Below are 21,446 nucleotides of genomic sequence, written 5' to 3' on the forward strand. Positions count from 1 at the left end.
TCTGGAACTCATCAGATTAAGTTTTAGCAAATCATGGTAACTTAAAATAATCCATAAGTACCTTAATATCAGAGGTGCGCAGTTATTTTTGCTGAACTACCATGGCTAAATGTATCAAAGCAGATGATTCCCAGACTTAAAATGTTTAGCCTCTAATTAGTATATGCATTTCAGCTATGCATTTTTCAACTTCTAATTGATTTATCAGTGAAATAAATCTTTGCAAGTTTCTGGACCCTACAAATTTTGGGAGCCCCAAATCTCACAGGCTAGGAGAGGAGTATTCCAGCTTCACAGAAAACTGAATGCCATTTGAGCATTCACTTATTCATTCACTTATCAAATATAATGAAGCACTACTATGTACTGTTGCAGCTGCAGGGGATATTAAGGTAGATAAGAAACAGGTGCCCTTAAGGGACCTATGTTGTTGCAGGGAAAAGAAACTTAAATATACATAATTGTAATACACAGTGCTCTAAAGAAGCATGTGCAAGGCACATTGTTGCCCCAAAGGTGTAAGTGATCTACAACTGGGTGCCCTGGTCCATGTCTCCTCTCTGGCTTCTGTGGTGGTGCTTTCGTCCTTCCTCAGTTGCCTCAGTTAGTGAAGAGGAGAGTTAGGAAAATTAGTTAGCTTTAATTGAGCTAGAGAAGAAGGTCCAAGGGATGCTCAGGGCAAAAGTTCCTTGAATTGGAGCCAAGGTTCTCTGAGCTCCCTTAGCTGAGATTTAATGTGGGTAGAGGGTTACCTCTTCCTTTGTGACCTACTTTAGATGTGTTTGTTTTCATCGATTTTAGTCACTCCTGCATGTTGAGCTTTATAAGCTCAGGGACTGCATCTGTTTTTTTTGTTGCTGTTTGTTTTTTAACTAAGGACTTAAAGAATCAAGTTTTGTGTTGGGTCCAGGGCACTTAACACAACGCAAATTTATAGATGGCTTAGCTGGAAGGCTCTTTTTAGTTAGGTGCCAGCACTTCAGTATTGTAAGGGCATTTCTTAAGATGTGATGTGAAGATGGATGAGATGGAGGGAAAAAAAAAGAGATTAAGGAAAGAGTACGTTTTTCCTTTATTTATTTTTCTTTTTTACTCAGAAAAACTGAAGGAAGAGGAAGGAAAGCAAATAGTGGAAGGTAGAAATAGGCTGGGAGGTAGCTTTTGTTAAAACATGCAGGGTGGGCTTCCCTGGTGGCGCAGTGGTTGAGAGTCCGCCTGCCGATGCAGGGGACACGGGTTCGTGCCCTGGTCCGGGAAGATCCCACATGCCATGGAGCAGCTGGGCCCGTGAGCCATGGCTGCTGAGCCTGCGCGTCCAGAGCCTGTGCTCCACAGCGGGAGAGGCCACAACAGTAAGAGGCCCGCGTACCACAAAAAAAAAAAAAAAAAAAAAAAACCCATACAGGATAATTCATTAGGTTGCAAGTGCCTGGGGATCAGAAGTACTTTAGGGGTACTCTGGTCAAGGAAGTGATTCAGACTCTGCCACGGACAGCTTGGCGACAACACATGACTTTCTGCTTGTTTGACTCTAGTCGTCGATTAAGTTAAAGATCTTGGTAATATGTAGAATCCTTTGTATATATTTAGGCTACAAAGATTTAGTTGAATTAAGTCCATCTCTCCTATGATTTGCTCCTAATTAATTCTCAGTATTTCATTATAATGTCCTTAGTCTCTAATTTATTTTTTATCAATAATTTTTAATTGAAGTATAGTTGGCTTACAATGTTGTGTTAATTTCTGTTGTACGGCAAACTGATTTGGTTATACATACATATACATTCTTTTTTATATTATTTTCCATTATGGTTTATCATAGGATATTGAATATAGTTCCCTGCTACACAGTAGGACCTTGGTGTTTATCCATCCTACGTATAATAGTTTGAATCTGCTAACCCCAAACTCCCAATCCTTCCATTCCCCACTCCCCCTTCCTCCCTTGGCAACCACCAGTCTGTTCTCTATGTCCGTGATTCTGTTTGTTTCAAGATAGGTTCATTTGTGTCATATTTTAGATTCTACATGTGTTATCATATGCTGTTTGTCTTTTTCTTTCTGACTTCACTTAGTATGATAATCTCTAGTTGCATCAGTGTTGCTGCAAATGGCATTATTTCGTTCTTTTTTGTGGCTGAGTAATATTCCATTGTATATATGTACCACATCTTCTTTATCCATTCATCTGTCAATGGACATTTAGGTTGTTTCCATGTCTTGGCTATTGTGAATAGTGCCACTATGAACATTAGGGTGCATGTATCTTTTTGAATTATAGTTTTGTCTGACTATATGCTCAGGAGTGGGATTGCTGGGTCATATGGTGATTCTATTTTTAGTTTTCTAAGGAACCTCCATACTGTTTTCCACAGTGACTGCACCAACTTACATTCCCACCAACAGTGTGGGAGGGTTCCCTTTTCTCTACACCCTCTCCAGCGTTTGTTATTTGTAGACTTTTTAATGATGGCCATTCTGACCGGTGTGAGGTGGTACCTCATTGCAGTTTTGATTTGCATTTCTCTGATGAGCAGTGTTGAACATCTCTTCATGTGCCTATTGGCCATCTGTATGTGTTCTTTGGAGAAATGTCTGTTTAGGTCTTCTGCCCATTTTTTGATTGGGTTTTTTTGTTGTTGTTGAGTTGTATGAGCTGTTCGTATATTTTGGAAATTAAGCCCTTATGGGTCACATCGTTTGCAAATATTTTCTCCCATTCTGTAGATTGTATTGTTTATGGTTTCCTTTGCTGTGCAAAAGCTTGTAAGTTTGATTAGGTCCCATTTGTTTATTTTTGGTTTTATTTCTTTTGCCTTGGGAGACTGCTTAGTCTGTAATTTAAAAAGACAGGTAAGAGTTGAGTTTTTGCTAAATCTGTACAGAAATACAAGTCATTCTGCGGGTCAGAATTAAGATAATGTATTATTTGTGATGTTATAAGCTATTGTTATACTAGTATCTGCCACTATCCCCAGTCATTCTTATGTGTTGAAAGTCAAACACCACAGTTGCCTGTTGCAGTGGACACAGCATGCTATTAGTTCATTAATGATCATTCTTAGTCTGGCTTTTCAGATTTATTTAATGATGCACAGACTTGAAGAAAAAAAATTAGTTCTACTCTTCTCCAAAGTGTAAGAGCTCATTTTATTGACCTTTTTGTAAACTAGATGCTTTCTGATGCAGCACCTGGAAAACTGAGAATTGTCCATGGAGATGTCTTGACATTTAAGATAGAAAATGCTTTTCCAGAAAGTCTCAAAAGACAGTGGGAGGATGGTAAGTGACTTTGGGTTGGTTTTCTTATTTTCTTTTGTAATTATTTAGATCACAAATATTTATGTTATTTATTATACATTATAAATGTTTATTATATATTTATATTAAAAATTAAATGACTAGAATTAAATAGGTAATGCGCATTGCAATTTTTTTCTGCTTTTCCACTTTGTTCCAAAGTAAGATAAAGTAATTTGATTTTATAATTCTAATTTATTTACCCGATATTTTTCAAATATTTTGGGTTCTGTTCAAATAAACTTTCTATTTTTATGATACCATATAAGGATGGAATGAACTATAAAGTGTTACTTTTTCCAAGTGGTGAAAAAAGAAGTGTTTTAGTGAACCAAGCTGTACCCACACCTTTCTAACTTTATTTCCATTGTCTTTCACATTCAATGACTAATCAAGGTGCTCTTCATTCACAGACAGTGTTTACCGGGTACCTGCTATGTGCCAGCTCTTTGGAATACGTAGATAAATGGGGTGTGTTTATTGCCCGTAAAACCCCTCAACACCTGGAGGAGCGATTCTGGCATGCCCCCACGGCTGCCCCCCTTGTCTCTGGCCGCTGCACGCCAGGCTCCCACTGTCCTCTTCTCGGCACCAGCCTTCAGGTTTCTGCCTTCTCTGCTCCTGTCTTCCTGATACCAGGCGCTCCTATTCCTCCTTTTACATTGTTGGGAGCTTTCTCTAAGTATTCTTTGCTGGTGGTTATTTTTCCAGCCACATCTTACATGTTGTTTCTGAGCTGGGGGGGGAGGGGTGGAACCTGCTGTTCTCATGCAGCAGGTTTGCCTGGATTACTCCTCCCCTGTGGTTTCACTTACCATGTATATACCGCACACACTTAATCTTCACGTCCAGCCTGTATCCCCTGCCTAGGTATCTGACAGCTTCATCTGGGTGCCCCATAGGAACTTTGACCTCATCATGTCCAAAGCAAATGATCTTTTCCCTCAAACCAGTTCTTTTTCATATTTTTCCTAAGCCAAAACCTGAAGACTTTGACTGAATAGTAATTAGGTAGGATTTTTTTTCCTTGATAATTCAAAGCGGATTGTGAGAAAACATTGCTTCTGAAGAATAAATGGACTGGAAAATACTCAGCCATGTCTTTTTGTATATTTTTGTTTGATGCTGTTAATATCCAGTTTGATTTTACTCTTAGCTAAAATTGTATTCAGAATATATTGATGAAATAATCATTCCAAGTTTTTTTTCTTATGCCAACCAGATCCTCCAAATGTACATATTATTGGAAATCTGCCTTTTAGTGTATCAACTCCACTGATTATCAAGTGGCTTGAAAACGTTTCTCAGAGAAATGGACCTTTTGCTTATGGCAGAACCCAGATGACTTTGACTTTTCAAAAGGAAGTGGCAGAGGTAAGTTTTAACTTTTTCTGGCTATTTTATCATGTGATCAAATTACCAAATAAAACAAAAAGAATGTGATAATTTGGAGTTGAGAAAGGGAAGGGGGCTGCATGTCTTATTATTCAATAGATAGACTTTGATTCAGCTAATAAGCCTGCTAGGCATTCCCATGGCTGGAGTGTTCCAAGTTTCTCTCTCTAGAAGATAAACCCTCAGGGCAGATGAAAGCAGTTTTTGAAGTGCAGAGGTTTAAGGAGGGAGTCTGTAGACTATAAGCATTTTTTTAAAAATTTCATTATGACATATAAATACAAAAGAGTATATAAGGTATATGCATGGCTTTGTGTATGTATGGCTTAATAAAAAGAACATATGAATCTCTACCACCCAAGTCAATAATTAAATTATAAACATCTTTGACACCCTCTTGTATACCTCATTCTGATTACATCTCCTGTCCCCCACCTGCTACCAAGATAATCTATACCATGAGTTTGTGAATTATTATTCCCTGCATAGTTTATCGCATAGATTCTTATCTGTAGAATTAATATACTTTAGTTTTGTCCATTTTTTAACTTTATACAGGTGGGTTCATACAACGTGTATTCTTTGTATTCTTTTTATCCTGATCTGCTCATGTTCATAGCTGTAGTTTATTTGTACAGCTATTTACTACCCACTCTTTGACTATTTATCTGTCATTTATCTGTCCATATTCCTGTTTTGGGACCTGCATTAGTTTCAGTGTTTCATTATCACAAACAACTGTCATGAACGTTCCTATTTTGATGTCAACTGGTGCACATAGGCAAGATTTATTTAGGGTATAAACCTGAAAGTGGCAATGCTGGATCATTCTGCAGCTTTAAATTTACCACTCTTTTCTGCAGTGTCTAATCTGTTGTTAATTTTACTCAGTTTATTTTTCATCTCAGATATTGTATTTTTATCTCTAAAAGTTTCATTTGAGTCTTATTATATCTTCCCTTTCTCTCATTATGTTCATGCTTTCCTCGGCATCCTTATGCATATGTATAATATCTGTAATAGCTATTTTAAGATCTTTGCCTACTAATTTCATTACCTCTGTCATTTCTGTACTTTTTTACCAGTTGACTTTGCCCACCCTCTTTGCTATGGGTCCCGTTTTTCCGCTTCTTTGCAAGCCTGATAATTTTTGACAAGATACTGGATATTCTGAGGTTTTTGGTTTTTTAATTGTTGGGGATGCTTCTGGCATCTAGTGGATAGAGGTTAGGGATGATGATAAACATCCTTCAGTACACAGGACAGTCCCCCACAGCAAAGAATTACTCAACACTAACCAGCCCAAAATGTCAATAACGCCACAGTTGGAAAAACTTTGTTTTAGATTATTTGGCTGTAAAATCCATCACAAAAATTAGGACCCTTTTGTGTTTGTTAGAAACTCTAAGATGACATCCTCTTTTTCCTAAGGTCCTAGTCGTCTCCTCCTCGTGACTCTGTTAATTCTCTTCTGTTGGTTTGAATTGAGGCCATGCTAATAGTTCTTCTTATTTTCTCAGCTTTTGGATTTGTCCTTGGTTTTTCTTTCTCAGCTGACATGATTATTATGGTATTTCTGTTCTTCAGTAACACAATAGAAATACAAAATACTATGTACTCTGATTCTTTGGGGGGAAAGAGCAAAGGAACAGAGGCTGAAGAGGTGGGATAACATTTTCAATGACTCAGTGTCAGTTGTGCTTATTAATAATAGTGTTGCTTCCACTTAACCGTATGCAATTATTTTTCTTTAACAAAAAGTTGATTTTAGTATTAATATTGAGAAGAGTTTATATTGAGTCTGTAATTAACGGAGTGCTTTAGAAGTGTAGATAACACTGCTCCTCTGATTTTTGCAAGTGAAAGTTTCAATGGGAGACTAAGCAGCGTTCTCTTATGTAACCTCTGTTTGTTCTTGACACTGTCATGTTTGTAATTTTGTATTTAGCCACAGAAAGCACTTTTAAACATTTGCTTGGCTTGGCTTTGTGAGTTACAGAACAGAAACGAGCGTGTTCCTCTTAAGACTACAGGGTGTAAATTTAAGAATTCAGCTCACACATTACGAGGCGTGTAGACAGTTTAAAGTTAACAGCTCATAAAATAGAATCAGACTGTGTAGCAATAAATGAGACCTTAACAAATCTCATAGATGATGAAACTGAGGTTCCGAGTAGTTTAACATCTTCCACAGGTTGTGGAGCTAGTTACAGGGAAAGCTGAACTTGAACACAGGTCATATGTTTTCTGCTGAAGTCACGATGTTCACGTTCTTTCTGTGGCCAGACCTGTGGTCTCTTCTTTCTGGGTCCAGCATCAGCCTCTTCATCTCCTGCCACCTCCAGGGGACCCTGGCTGGTGAATGGTCACATCCCTGGCGGGGAGGAAATCACCTCTCCATTAATTATCTAGTTCTCATCGTCCCTGGTGTTTGGCTGTGCAGCTTCTCAAGAATAAGCCTAATTTTTCTATTTGTACTTACAATTATTTTAGATGAATAGGAAAATAAATAACACTGTCCTTGTGAATTCTTGGACCCATTGTTTTTCTTATATTCAATCAGAATTTTTTAAAAGCTTAAGGGTTAAGAGTTTTTCTTTTTACTGAAAAATTACCTGGTTTGATTCCCTGGGCTGTTGCTTTTCAAATCTATCCTGTGATGGAGTTTGAATTTTCATAGCTTTACCTGTAATACATCTATCAAAGAAACATCAATTCATGTTTGAATGGTTGATCGACCGTTTAACTCTTATGCTAGCGTTTAATGCAATCTTTTTGCAGAGCTTTCTGGTTTGTGGCTTGAATTTTTCCTTAATAAATTAGGGACAGGTATGTGTGCTGCTTTCTTCTAAGTTATAAGATATGATTCACATATTTTCATCTCCACAGCCTGTGTGTGTATTTGCTACAAAGATTGGATGGGTTACGTTGGATAGGTGTCTATCAGGACACCCCTTCCCCTGGCATAACTGGATACATAGCACTCTAGGTGAAATACATTGTACTTAAATGTGTCTTTATAGCAAATTAGCTTACCGTCCATGCCTCCCTGGTTTGCTTTTTGGTTAAAGTGATTTTTAAATTCTCTTCAGTGGGAACACACCTTTCAGATGTAAAGTAAAATACTGGAAGAAAATCCAGGATGAGATCATTTAAGTCTGGGCATTTCTTTTGGTTTATTTTCTAATTTTGTGATTATGTTCATGCTGCATTTTAGTTTTACACAACTGCTTTGAATGGTGCCAGTTTGCACAATGCATTTTAAAAATTTTGAAACTTACGCCAGTGGTAAAGTTCCTTTTTTCTTTATAAAGAGCTAGAAATATTTTTGACCGTTTGATCCATAAGCTTATTCTTTAACTTAACTCTGTACTTCCATTATTTGTCTTTGTTTTTGATATTTGCATGAGAATATGTACAGTTCTCGGCTTTACATTTTAGAAGGGAAGAATTTATTTTGTTATATGTACTGTAGCAACTCATCACTTGTCTTAACTTGACTTCCCGGTAATTTTAACTGTCCAAATACAGACAAGAGCCAGGTAATCTAAAGTAAAAAGGGTTGAGATGAGGGATGGCTTCTAAGTAACAAAATATGCTACAAAATCTACGGTTAACTTTGCCCATAGGAAATTTTCTCAGCATCTCAGATTAAAGCCTATTTTTAAATCTTACCTAAGGCAAAGCTTTTACAAGCCAAATTATGTGGTGTTCATGCCCACAGCTGGTTAGAAGCAGCAAAGTAAAAGGGACTATTAGAGTTTGACACATGACAGTGAAGCAGGAAAGAGAAACACCCAGCACAGTAAATATATTGGGTTGGCCAAAAGATTCCTTCGGTTTTTAAGTAAAAATAAAAGACACATTTTTCATTTTTACCAAGAACTTTATTGAACAATGTACTCTACTACCTTCTGCCATTTTTCAGGCAACTTCACAATTCCATCTTCCCAAAACTTTTTATCTTTTTGAGCAAAGACCTGTTCCAGGTGCCTTTTACAGTCTTCCAAGGAATTGAAATTTTTTCCATTAAGAGAATTTTGTAAAGACTGAAGTAATCGGAAATCCAAAGGTGCAATGCCTGGTGAATATGGTGGAGGAATCAGAACTTCCCAGCCAAGCTGTAACGGTTTTTGCCTGGTCATCAGAGAAACATGTGGTCTTGCATTGTCCTGATGGAAGATTATGCATTTTCTGTTGACTAATTCCAGACACTTTTCATTGAGCGCTGCTTTCAGTTGGTCTAATTGGGAGCAGTACATGTTGGAATTAATCGTCTAGTTTTCTGGCAGGAGCTCACAATAGAGGACTCCCTTCCATTCCTACCATGTACACGACATCACCTTCTTTGGATGAAGACCAGCCTTTGGAGTGGTGATGGTTCATTTCGTTTGCCCCACAATCTCTTCCATTCCACATTATTGTGCAGTATCTACGTTTCATCACCCACCACAATTTGTTTTAAAAACGGAGCATTTTCATTACATTTAAATAGAGAATTGCATGTGGAAATACAGTCAAGGTTTTTTTCACTTAACTTGTGTGGTACCCAAACAACAAAGCGTTGAATATAACCAAGTTGGTGCAAATGATTGTCAGCACTTCATTTGTATGCGTCGAGTTTGTTGGCTAGCTCCTGGGTGGTATAATGTTGAGTTCTCAATTAATTTCTCGATTTGATCGCTATCAACTTCAGCTGGACTACCTGACCGTGGAGCATCATCCAGCGAGAAATCTCCAGCACGAAACTTCACAGACCACTTTTGACACATTCGATCAGCCACAGCACCTTCTCCATACACTGGCACAAGTCTTTTTTTTGCGTTTCATTTCCGTTTTTACCTTTCTTGAAATAATAAAGCATAATATTCAGAAAATGTCGCTTTTTTTCTTGAATCTTCAATATTAAAATGGCTACACAAAAATTTACCAATTTTGATAAGGCTTTTTCAGTGCACACTGATATGACAGCTGTCACAGTCTAACAAATCTGTTTCGAATGTAGTTAGAGACAGCTGAGTGCTACTAGAGCCATCTTGCGGGGGGGGGGGGGGCGGTGCGGGGGCACAAATGAACTTTTTGGCCAACCCAGTGACTCAAAAAGCGCTCCGTCTTTGACTGTTTAGTAGTACGGCACAGCACAGGCATACCTGGCCCCAGGATTATTCCAGTAATTGTTGGTATTTGTAATGTTGACTCTGTCATTCAAAAGAGATTTAGAATGTCCAGGGAGTTCTAAGAACGTAGAGAAGCAGGCTACATTTTAGAAAAATAAGTATGCCTAATTGTTTTATCCACCACTCAGCTTTGTCCGATCTTAATATACTGCCATATTTTTCATATCTTTTTAAGAAATAAAATAGGTATGTTTGGAGCCCTCTTCTATCCCCCTTTTCCCTCCTATGAATTGAACTGTCTTAAAATTGATATTATGCCCATGAACATGTTTTGCTTGCTCTACAGATATAGATAGATAGATATACACATGCACATAGAGAGTAAACAATAAGAAATAATCTTTTGAAGTTATTATGTGAGTGGAGTCATACTGTACATATTTTCTGTCCGTTATTGTTTACTCTGTTTGGGACTTAGTTGGTGTCTCTTGTTATTCACTGTAACTATTGTTTAGCATTCCATTGTCAGAATTACCACAGTTTATTCACCTATGATGGGCCTTTATGTTTTTCCACTTTTTTTTGCATACTACATATAATGTTGCAGTGAATATCCCTGTACATATCTCCCTGTGAAGCAGGTTTCTAGGATATATTCATAGAGGTAGACCTAAAGGATCATAAGGGTTTACCCAACTTTAGCTTTGCCATATATATTGCCAGATCATAGGCCACAGTGCTTGTGCCAGTTTCACGTCTCACTAGCGGCACATGGGAATTCCTGCTGCTCCGTATTGTTGCCAGTATTAGATTCTGTCAGGTTCTTTTTCTGTTGTTTAAATTTTGTTCATTTCATGAATATGAAACTGTATCTCATATGGTTTTAATGTGCAGGTCCCTGATCTGTAATTTACTTACGCATAGTTTATGGTTATGGTTCATTGGGGTTGCTCTTACCGTATTTCTCATCATATTTTCTGTTAGTTGTTTATCTTTTGATTATGGAGCTATAGGAGTTTCTTCTGAGCACTAATCCTTTGTCAGATATCAGTTTCAAATACCTTGTCTCAGTCTGTGCCTTACCTTTATAGTGTTTTTATTACACAGAAGTTTTTAATTTAAATAGAACAAAATACATCAGTCTTTTCTTCTGCTTTTTCATTATTAAGAAATTCTTCCTTACCATGGGGGTCATAGATATTTACCTATAAAAATTAAAAATTTTTCACTTCCTGTTAATTCACTTGGAATTTATTTTTGGTTGTGATGTGAGATATGGACCTCCATTGTCCTCCTTGTAGATTCCTGTTTATACCAGTATTGCTGAAGGATCCTTCCTTTTCCCACTGGCAGCTGCTACCTCACATCTGTCACAGTTCAAATGTCCACATGTGCTTGGGTCTCTTTCTAAGGTTTTTGTTCCATTGGTCTGTCTGTACCTCTAGCAATACCATACTGCCTTAATTTTGATATCTGGCAAGGCGAGTCCCCCCCACCTCATCTCCACACAGCAGCCCCTGCCCCCTGTTCCCCCAGTTCCTGATGTTCTTCAGGAGTATCCTGGCTGTCTTGGCCCTTTGCTTTTTTATATGAAATTTTTATGGAATTTAAAGTTCTTTCTAAAAATCCTTTTGGGTTATTGGTTGAAATTGTATTTATGAGTTAATTTGAATATACCTAATGTTAAAATAAAAATGTTTGGGGCTTCCCTGGTGGCGCAGTGGTTGAGAGTCCGCCTGCCGATGCAGGGGACACGGGTTCGTGCCCTGGTCCGGGAAGATCCCACATGCCGCGGAGCGGCTGGGCCCGTGAGCCATGGCCGCTGAGCCTGCGCATCCGGAGCCTGTGCTCCGCAACGGGAGAGGCCACAACAGTGAGAGGCCCGCGTACCGCAAAAAAAAAAGTTTGGGTGCTTAAGAGAATAAATTCCTAGTTTTTTGTAAAAATTAGTTGCGAAAACAGCCAATTCTTCAATAGTTCTGAATATTCAAGGTTTTATTACATTTAAGTAAAGAAAAGCACACCACTGAAAATGTTCATGCAGATATTGGGGTAGTTCATAAAATTAAAGCATCTTTAGTTCTTCATTATTCTTGCTAACTTTTTCATTTATCAGTACTTATTGATTACTTGTTTCATGCAGTGTCTTCTACATAATATAACAGTGGTTTGAAAATCCCAACAGCCAGTGGTAGGGAAGTTTTCTTATATGATTTTTTTGAGTGCGCTGTATATGATATAATTCACGCTTCTTAGATGTACCTCAGTTAGTACTGGAGGAAAATATTCTCCATGTTGGCTTTGTATCATGTCAGATAGCCTATGCTTTTAAAATTTATCTCAGAAAATCTACCTAGTGTTCATAGATAATGAATGAATTACTTGCTAAAATTCCTTTGTGTCCTTGTGCAGAGACTTACAGCCAGTACAGGAAGCAAGCAGCGTAGTCGCCTCTCCATCATGGCCCAGTACCTCTGCGACGTTCAGCACATCTTGACAATCCCAGGTCAGGCTTTCATCCCCAAACCGGAGGTGAGTTTCTTTTTGTTTGTTTTAGCATACCAGAATTAGGATTTTAATTGTAATCTTTGCTCCTGTGAGGATATGTCATAGGAAATTATCTCTAGAATCTGATCTTATCTGCACACCGTACCACACCTTTTTCTTTACCTCTCCTAAATGAGAACCATAAACATCACAGTATGAATCGTTCTTATTCTAATTTTTCTTCTCCTTCTATAGTGTGACCAAATGTCTAGGTTTATCCATGTTGCCCTGGTGGTGCTATTATCATTATTATTATTATCCCCTTTTACCCTTAAAAGTATCCCAGTATTTAAGATGAGTTTTATGGTCACCCAATACTCAAAAAAAGAAATCAGTATTTCTTTGTGATTTCTGATGGAGACTTCTAACTAAAGTTACATCAAACATTATCTGTTTATTTTTATTGAAATATATTTGACATTTAACATTGTATAAATTTAAGGTATACAACATGTTAACTTGGTACATTTATATATTGTAATATAGTTGCCATTGTAGCAATAATTGGCACCTCTATCTTATTACATAATTATCCTTTCTTTTTGATAGTTGAAATAATTAAGTTCTAGTCTCTTAGCAAGTTTTATGATAATACAATATCGTTTATATTTACTGTGCATTATATCTCTAGGGTTTATTTACGACTCATTGTAAGTTTGTACTTTAAACAGCTTCCTGTCCCCCCCTCCCCTGATAACCACCATTTCACAAGTCTGGCTTTTTAAAATTCCACATGTAAATGATAACATACAGTACTTGTCTTTCTGTCTGACTTATCTCACTTAGCATAATGTGCTCAAGGTCCAGCTGTGTTGTCACAGATTGTTGTGTTGTCAGGGTGTCCTCCTTTCTTATGACTGAATAATATTCCATAATATATGTATATAAAATATACACCACATTTTCTTTATCCATTCTTCTATCGATGGACATTTAGGTTAGCTTCCCTGTCTGGCTATTGTACATAATACTGCAATGAATACAGAGGGGCATGTATCTTTTTGAGTTAGTGGTTTCATTTTCTTCAGATAAATACCCAGAAGTTGAATTGCTGGATCATATGGTAGATCTGTTTTTAATTTTGCCAGGATACTCCGTACCATTTTCCGTAGTGGCTGCACCAACTTACATTCCCCCCAGCAGTGCACAAGGGTTCCCTTTTCTCCACATCCTCACCAGCACTTACCTCTTACCTTCTTGATCGCTATTCTGACAGGTGTGAGGTGATACCTCATTGTGGTTTTCATTAGTATTGCCCTGATGATTAGTGATGTCGAGCATTTTTTCATGTACCTGTTGGCCATTAGGTTATCTTCTTTGGAAAAAAGTCTATTTAGTTTTTCTGCCCATCTTTTAATCAGATTATTTGGGGTTTTGTTGTTATTGAGTAGTAGGAGTTCTTTTTATATTTTGGGTGTTAACTCCTTATCCAGTATATGATTTGTAAAAATTTTTTCTCATTCTGTAGTTTGTCTTTTCATTTTGTAAAGTGTTATTTTTGCTATGCAGAAGCTCTTAAGTTTGTGGTCCCTTCTGTTGATTTTTGCTTTTGTTCTATGTGTTTTTGTTGTTATATCCAAAAAAAACCATTGCCAGGACCAAGTGGAGGAGTTTACTTCCTACTGTTTTTTTCTGGGAGTTGTGTAGTGTCAGGTCTTGTGCTTAAGTGTTTGATCCTAGAAAGGAGTCCAGTTTCACTGCGTGTGTTTATCCGGTTTTCCCAACACCGTTCATTGAAGAAACTATGCTTTCCCTTTTGGGTGCTCTTGGCTCCCTTGTCAAATATTAGTTGATCATATAAGCAAGGGTTTAATTCTGGGCTCTCTATCCTGTTCATTGGTCTATGTGTCTGTTTTTGTGCCAGTAACATTACTGTTTTTTGTTTTGTTCTGTTTTGTTTTTACTGTAGCTTTGTAGTATAGTTTGTAATCGGGAAGTACGATATCTCAGAAAGTGTGATACCTCCAGCTTTGTTTTCTTCCTCAGTATTGCTTTGGCTATTCAGGGACATCTGTGGTTCCGTACAAATTTTAGAATTCTTTTTTCTGTTTCTGTAAAGAATGGCATTGGTATTTTCATGGGGATTGCATTGAATCTATAGATGGCTTTGGGTAGGATGGACATTGTAATAATATTCATTTTTCAAATCCATGAATATAAGATGTCTTTCCATTTGTGTTTTCTTTGATATCTTTCAGCAAAGTCTTGTAGTTTTCACTGTACAGATCTTTCACTTCTTGATTAAATTTATTCCTAAGTATTTTATTGTTTTTGATGCTATTGTGAATGGATAGTTTTATTTCTTTTCAGATGTTTCATCCTTAGTATATAGAAATGCAGTTGATTTCTGTATGTTGATTTTTGTGTCTTGCAACTTTACTGAAATTGTTGATTACTTCCAAGAGTTTTTTGGTTGAGTCTTTGGGATTTTCTATGTACAAAATCATATCATCTGCAAATAGTGACAGTTTTACTCCTTCTTTCCCGATTTGGATGCCTTTTCTTTGTCTTGTCTAATCAGTCTAGCTAGGACTTCCAATATTCTTAAATAAATAAGAGTGGTGATAGTGGGCATCCTTGTCTTGTTCCTAATCTTAGAGGAAAAGCTTTCAGGTTTTCTCCACTGAGTATAATGTTAGCTGTGCATTTGTTGTTTGTGGTCTTTATTCTGTGGAACTATGTTCCTTCTATATCCAATCTACTGAAAGTTTTCATCAGGAAAGGTTGTTGTAATTGTCAAATGCTTTTTCTGCATCTAGGAAGGTGATCATGTGACTTTTATCTTTCATTTTATTAGTGTGATGTATTACATTTTTTGATTTGTGTATGTTGAACCATCCTTACCTGTCAGGGATAAATCCCACTTGGTCATGATGCATGATCCTTTTTATGTGTTCTTGAATTTGGCTTACTAATATTTTGTTGAGAATTTTTGCATATGTATTCATTAGGGATACTGGTCTATAGTTTCCTTGTGGTATCCTTATCTGGCTTTGGTTTCAAAGTAATGCTGGCCTCATAGAATGAATTTGGAAGTATTCCCTCCTCCTCTGTTTTTGGAAGAGTTTGAGAGGATTGGTGTTAATTCTTCTTTGAATGGTAGAATTTTCAAGTGAAGACATCTGGTCCTGGGGTTTTCTGTTTTGGGAGGTTTTTGATTACTGATTTAACCTCTTTGCTCACTATTGGTCTGTTCAGATTTTGTTTCTTCGTGATTCAGTCTTGATAGGTTGTGTGTTTCTAAGAACTGATCCATTTCCTCTAGGTTGTCTAATTTGTTGGCATACCGTTTTTCATAATAGTCTTGTATGGTTCTATGTATTTCTGTAGTCTCAGTTGTAATGTCTCCTTTTTCGTTTCTAATTTTATTTATTTGAGTCTTCTCTTTTTATCTTAGTCTGGCTAAAGGTTTGTCAATTTTTTAAATCTTTTCAAAGAACCAGCTTTTGGGTTTGTTGATTCTTTCTATTGTTTTTCTGGGCTTCATTTCATTTATTTCCAGTCTGATCTTTATTATTTCCTTTCTTCTGCTAGCTTTGTTCTTTTTCTAATTCCTCGAGGTATAAAGTTAGGTTATTTGAGATCTTTCTGATTTCTTAATATATGCATTTATTGCTGTAAACTTCTCAGAACTGCTTTTGCTGCATTCCATAGGTTTTAATATGTTGTATTTTCATTTGTTATTTGAGATAATTTTTTATTTCTCTTTTGATTTCTTCTCTGACCCATTGGTTGTTCAGAAGTGTGTTTAGTTTCCACGTATTTTTAGATCTTCCAGCTTTCCTCTTGCTGATTTCTAGTTTTATACCATTGTGGTCAGAAAAGATAGTTGGTGTGATTTTCATCTTCTTTAATTTTCTGAGATTTGTCTCATGCCCTGTCATATGATATATACTTGAAAACGTTCCATGTGCCCTCGAGAAGGATGTGTATTTTGCTCCTGTTGAGTGGAATGTTCCTTATATGTTTACGTCCATTTGCTCTAGAGTATGGTTTCCAACATTTCCTTGTTGATTTTCTGTCTGGATGATCTGTCCATTGCCGACAGTGGCATATTATTGCATTGTTGTCTATTTCTCCCTTTGGATATGTTAGTACAGTAAGCCCCCTACATACGAATGAGTTCCATTCCGAGAGTGTGTCCTTAAGTCCAATTTTTCCTAAGTCCAACAAAGCCTAGGTACCCAACTAACACAATCGGCTCTATAGTACTGTACTGTAATAGGTTGATAATACTTTTCACACAAATAATACATTAAAAAACCCACAAAAATTTTAAAAAACACTTTTAATCTTACAGTACAGTACCTTGAAAAGTACAGTAGTACAGCACAACAGCTGGCATACAGGGGCACGTTCACATCTTTGAAAGTTCACAACTTGAAGGTTTGTATGTAGGGCACTTACTGTATTTGCTTAATATATTTCAGTGCTCCAATGTTGAGTGTATATATATTTACCATTATTATATCAATATCTTCAAGATGTATTGACCCTTTTATCATTACATAACAACCTTGTTTGTCACTTGTTATCATTTTTTCGCTTGAAGTCTATTTTGTCTGATACAAGTGTGGCTCTACCCAGTTTCTTTTGGTTTCCACTTCCATGCCTTCACTTTGAGCCTATGTGTGTCTTAGAGCCGAAATGAGCTTCCTGTAGGCAGCAGGCAGTTGGGTTTTGGTTTTTAATCCATGCAGTCATTGTGCACCTTTTGATTGGTGAATGCAGTCCATTTATATTTAGAGTGATTATTGACATACAAGGGTTTACTGCTGCCATCTTACCATTTGCCTTCTGGTTGTTTTGTATCACCATTGTTTCTTTTGCCTCTCTGTTTCTGTCTGCCTTTCTAATGTGGTGGGTTTCCATGGTCACTTGCTCAGTCTTCCCTTTTTTATCTTTCATGACTCTACTATCGAGTTTGGCTTTGTGGTTGCCATGTGGCTTACGTAAAACATCTCAGAAACAAAACACTTCTTTTTATGCTGATAGCACCTTATCTTTGTCTATAAAGTTTCCACCCTTTCACTCTTCCTCTTTTATATCTTCGATATCTCACTTTTTATGCTGTGGATTCACAGAGAAATTGTAATAGCTATAGTTATCCTTAATATTCTTTTCCTTAAGCCCTTATGCTATAATTGTGGTTAACACACCATTCTAATATAAAGTTTTCTAATTCTGACTGTTTTTCACCTTTGCAAGAGTACTGTGCACTTTCTTTTGTTGCTTTAATGTCATTATTAGTGTCTTTTTATTTTAGCTTGAAGAATTCCTTTTCAGCATTTCTTGCAAGGCAGGTCTAGTGGTGAACTCCCTCACTTTGTGTTTGTCTGGGAAAGCCTTTACTTGTTCATTATACTTGAAGGATAACTTTGCTGGATAAAGTATTCTTGGCTGGCAGTTTTTATCTTTCAACACTTTGAATATGTCATTCCATTCTCTCCTGGCCTGTAGTGTTTCTGCTGAGAAATCTGCTGATAGCCTAGTGGGGGTTCCTTTGTAGGTTACTTTCCTCCCCTCCCCCCGCCCCCTGCTGCCTTTAAGATTCTTTATCATTGATTTTTGACAGTTTCATTATAATGTATCTTGGGTAAGGTCTTTTTGCATTGAGGTGATAGGGTATTCTATTAGCTTCTTGGACATGTATGCTTAATTCTTTCCCCAGGTTTGAGACGTTCTCAGCAATTCTCTAAATACATTCTCTGCTCTCTTCTCCTTTAGGAAGACCGATTATTCTTATATTTGTTTTTCTCATCATATCTGATAGCTTTCCTAGGATTTCTTCACTTTTTAAAAACCTTAGTTCTCACCCCTGAGTCATTTCTAAATTCCTGTCTTCCAAGTTGCTAATTCTTTCTTTGGTCTGATCTGCCCTATTTCTTAAGCTCTCTAATGTATTTTTCATATCATTCATTGAATTCTTCAGCTCCAGAATTTGGTTCTTTTTTAAAATTTCAATCTCCCTGGTAAAGAACTCCTTCTTTTTACTCATTTTATTCCTGAGTTCATCGAATTGCCTTTCTGAGTTTATTTGTAGCTCACTGAATTTCATCGTAACAGCTATTCTGAATTCTTTGTAAGTTACATTACAATATTCTGTGCCTTTGAGTTTAGTTACTGGAGAATTATCATTTTCTTTTTGTGAATACCATATTACCAGTTTTTCATCGTGTTTGATGAATTGTACCTCTGCCATCTCATTTGAAGTAGCACACTTAGTTTTACTTTTGTTAAGACTGGCAAATAGAAACCCTTCTTTTGTTTTCCAGAAGGTGGCGCTATAGCTCAAGTTTTTGGTTTCTCTTGACCTGCTCTGGCTTTGGGGCTGCACTCTGAAGGGGGTGTTAAAAAAAAAAAAAAAAAGTTCGGCAGAAAAAGTCGGTGGCAGAGCGGCGGAAGGTTTGGGCTTAGCACCTGAGGCTCTGAGTGCTCACAGCCCAGTAGGGACGGTCCTCAAGTGGGGGTCCGCCCAGAGGTCCATGGCAGACCCCTTGCTGAAATCCCAAGGCAGACAGCAGAGAACAGCACCTTCCATGCACTCTGTTATTTCTGTCTGCCTCTTTCCCTTTCCTCTCCCTCGTCCCAGTCATGGAGGTCCCTCCTCAGAAATCCAGATGCTGCTGGAGAGAAGCAGGTCCATCTAGTTGCGATCTGTGCAGCCGGGAGGTCGGTTACTCGCCCCTTTCTCTTTCCACCTCCTCTGTGAAGCGAGGTCACCACTGTCCTGGTGAAAGCCCAGCACGTTGCTGTGTCGCTCTAGGGAAGGAGGGGGGCTCACTCCTGAGTTCCTCCTTCTCAGCTCCACGCTTGTCTTTATCACGCTCCGGTGGCGTGCCTGGTTCTCCCTCTGTTTGTCTGGACGTCTGCAAGTTCTCTGTCTCCCTGAGCGTCTGCTGCGGTTTTCAGTCGCCGGTTTCACTTCCCCCACCCCACCCCCGTCAAGGTGCTGGGTGTGGGGCAGGCTCACTGCCCTCCTGGGGTCCACAGCCGCCTTCCCGGTCCTGTCTGTCTACTTCCTGAAGCACAGGTGGGTGGAAATCTCCTGGTTGGTCCGGTGTAACGTGCAGAGGCACTTTTTTCTGTTCGGTTATGAATGATGAATTGTATATAAAAGGGGAGAGAAAGAGAGACAAGTCGTGCTGCCAGGATGCTGATGTCACTGTAAAGATCCGAACATATTATATTTATCATGATTTTTCCCCCATTTTTTTGAGAGACCTTGTTTTGACAGTATTACTTGTGATCAGTCATCTGTGGAAAACTAGTTGGATATTAAACTAGACTCTGACTATTATATGCTAATCACAGAAGAGTAAGTGCTAATTACAGAAACCAAGCTTCTCTGACAAAAGTACAAATCAGTAAGCCAGTGTCTCGTTTAGCAAAAGCACTGCTGGATGAGTTACTACAGGACGTGTGCTCTAGAAACTTATTTATTTCTTCATTGAAGATATCCTGAGCCCCAGCCGCATGAAAAGCCCTAGCTGGGCAGAGAGGGGGTGGTGACAGGAGCGGTAGCGCAGTCAGACATCTGCCTTCAGGGAGCGCACAGCTAGCGAGGGACAGCTCTCTTCTTGCTGAAACTCTCAAGTCTTGCAAAGTTTCCCTTACGTTGTTTGACATTCACTAATATAAGTAGATATCGTGAAAAAATCATGTGGTTTTTAGATTTAGGTATAGACGTAAGTTATAGATTTAGAATGGAGCCCCTGACCAATAGCGTTTGACCTGTTTGTACAAATTGAACCGTGATCTGAGGCATCTCCATGGCCTTTGCTGCCACCTTCCACGTCCTCTGCCGTGTTGTCGACCACAGTTAGCCACGCTTTCGGGTGACTTTAGGAATTCAGTCCATCTTCCACTTTTATAACAGACTTAATTGTCAGCTTTTTCTAAATCAAGGTCAGTATTACCTCCCTTCAGCATCTCAAGCTTTCAGATATTGTAAATGACTTCTTCCAAAATAATAGATCCTATTAGATCCTAGACAGAACTTAATGATTGGAGATATAGATCATGATCAGATTTAACCCAGTGGTGCTCTCAGGGATATTTTTATCCTAGAATAGGTGGCCATTGTAATAAAGAAAACCAAGTCACCATATAGCCTTCTCTCTTCTCGTAGTGCGTATATATGTGTATGTGACTTTTTCAGTAGCATAAGAGCCAGTTATATCAGAAACCACTGTCTTCACTTTTAGGCTTTTAAAGTTATGGTGATTGCTGTAATCCAGAATCTTTAGACATCTACATTTTACCAGGGGTTTCTCAGGGTAGATATTAGAGTATTTTTAGTGGAAAGTTTCTAACTCTTTGTTTTAGTTACCTAGTTGAGAGTAATTGATGGTGTTTAGAGGTTATTGTCAACTTTATCTTTGATTTAGGGACAAGATCCACATATAGTTAAAGTACTTTGCCTCCAGGATTAAGGTCTTATGAAACTATTATTCGTTAAAAAGCTAGCTATGTCTTTGATTCTCTTTTTATTGAGGATGTTTGCTTTTTGGCAAATTAAACATACTCATAGCAGTTTTCTGTATGTGCTTTTCATCATGTTGTAAATACTACATGCAGAGGATTTATTTTTAATCCAGGAAAGCAGTTTTCAAAGAGGAGAGAGAATGTATTATGATAAAGGAAAACAATAAATCAAATGATTAAATTTTCGTTGTAAAAGAATATGCTGCTGCTCTGAAGTAGTTTTACCATATTAGGGCAAATCAGGAATGCTCTGAGGAAAGCCAGAAAATATTGGACTGATAGTTACATTGAGCACATCTTTAAAAATTCATTTTCTTAAGTAAGAATGGGGAAGAGTTCGTACAGAGATGATAAAAATAACAGTACAAGGGTGTCCCTCTGGCTAATCCCTTTTAAACGCAAGAAGAGAAAGTCATAAGCATAACACAGGTAAAATATGCCCAGAAAAAATTTACTAAACTTCAGTGCTTGTTCTCAACCAAAACTCTAAGAATAGATATGGAGAACTTCCTGTGTGATATAACAAGAAGGGCTTATTTATAGCCGTCTTAGGGGTTCTCCTGGGAGAATCGGTTAACCCTTCTAATGATCAGTCTTTAA

The 21,446-nt window shown here is 37.7% G+C and overlaps 1 protein-coding gene across 2 annotated transcripts in view; it reads left to right on the forward strand.

The window, feature by feature from the left end:
• Positions 1-21,446, forward strand: part of TFB1M (transcription factor B1, mitochondrial) — a 59,876-nt gene that overhangs the window by 13,995 nt on the left and 24,435 nt on the right. For both annotated transcript variants that reach the window (XM_060029733.1, XM_060029734.1), the window contains exons 3-5: positions 3,174-3,282; positions 4,523-4,674; positions 12,225-12,344. In XM_060029733.1, coding sequence (XP_059885716.1) covers positions 3,174-3,282; positions 4,523-4,674; positions 12,225-12,344 — 381 coding nt within the window. The remainder of the gene's footprint in view (positions 1-3,173; positions 3,283-4,522; positions 4,675-12,224; positions 12,345-21,446) is intronic.

The sequence above is a fragment of the Delphinus delphis genome, chromosome 14 (genome assembly GCF_949987515.2).
Source record: "Delphinus delphis chromosome 14, mDelDel1.2, whole genome shotgun sequence".
In the NCBI taxonomy this organism is placed as follows: Eukaryota; Metazoa; Chordata; class Mammalia; order Artiodactyla; family Delphinidae; genus Delphinus; species Delphinus delphis.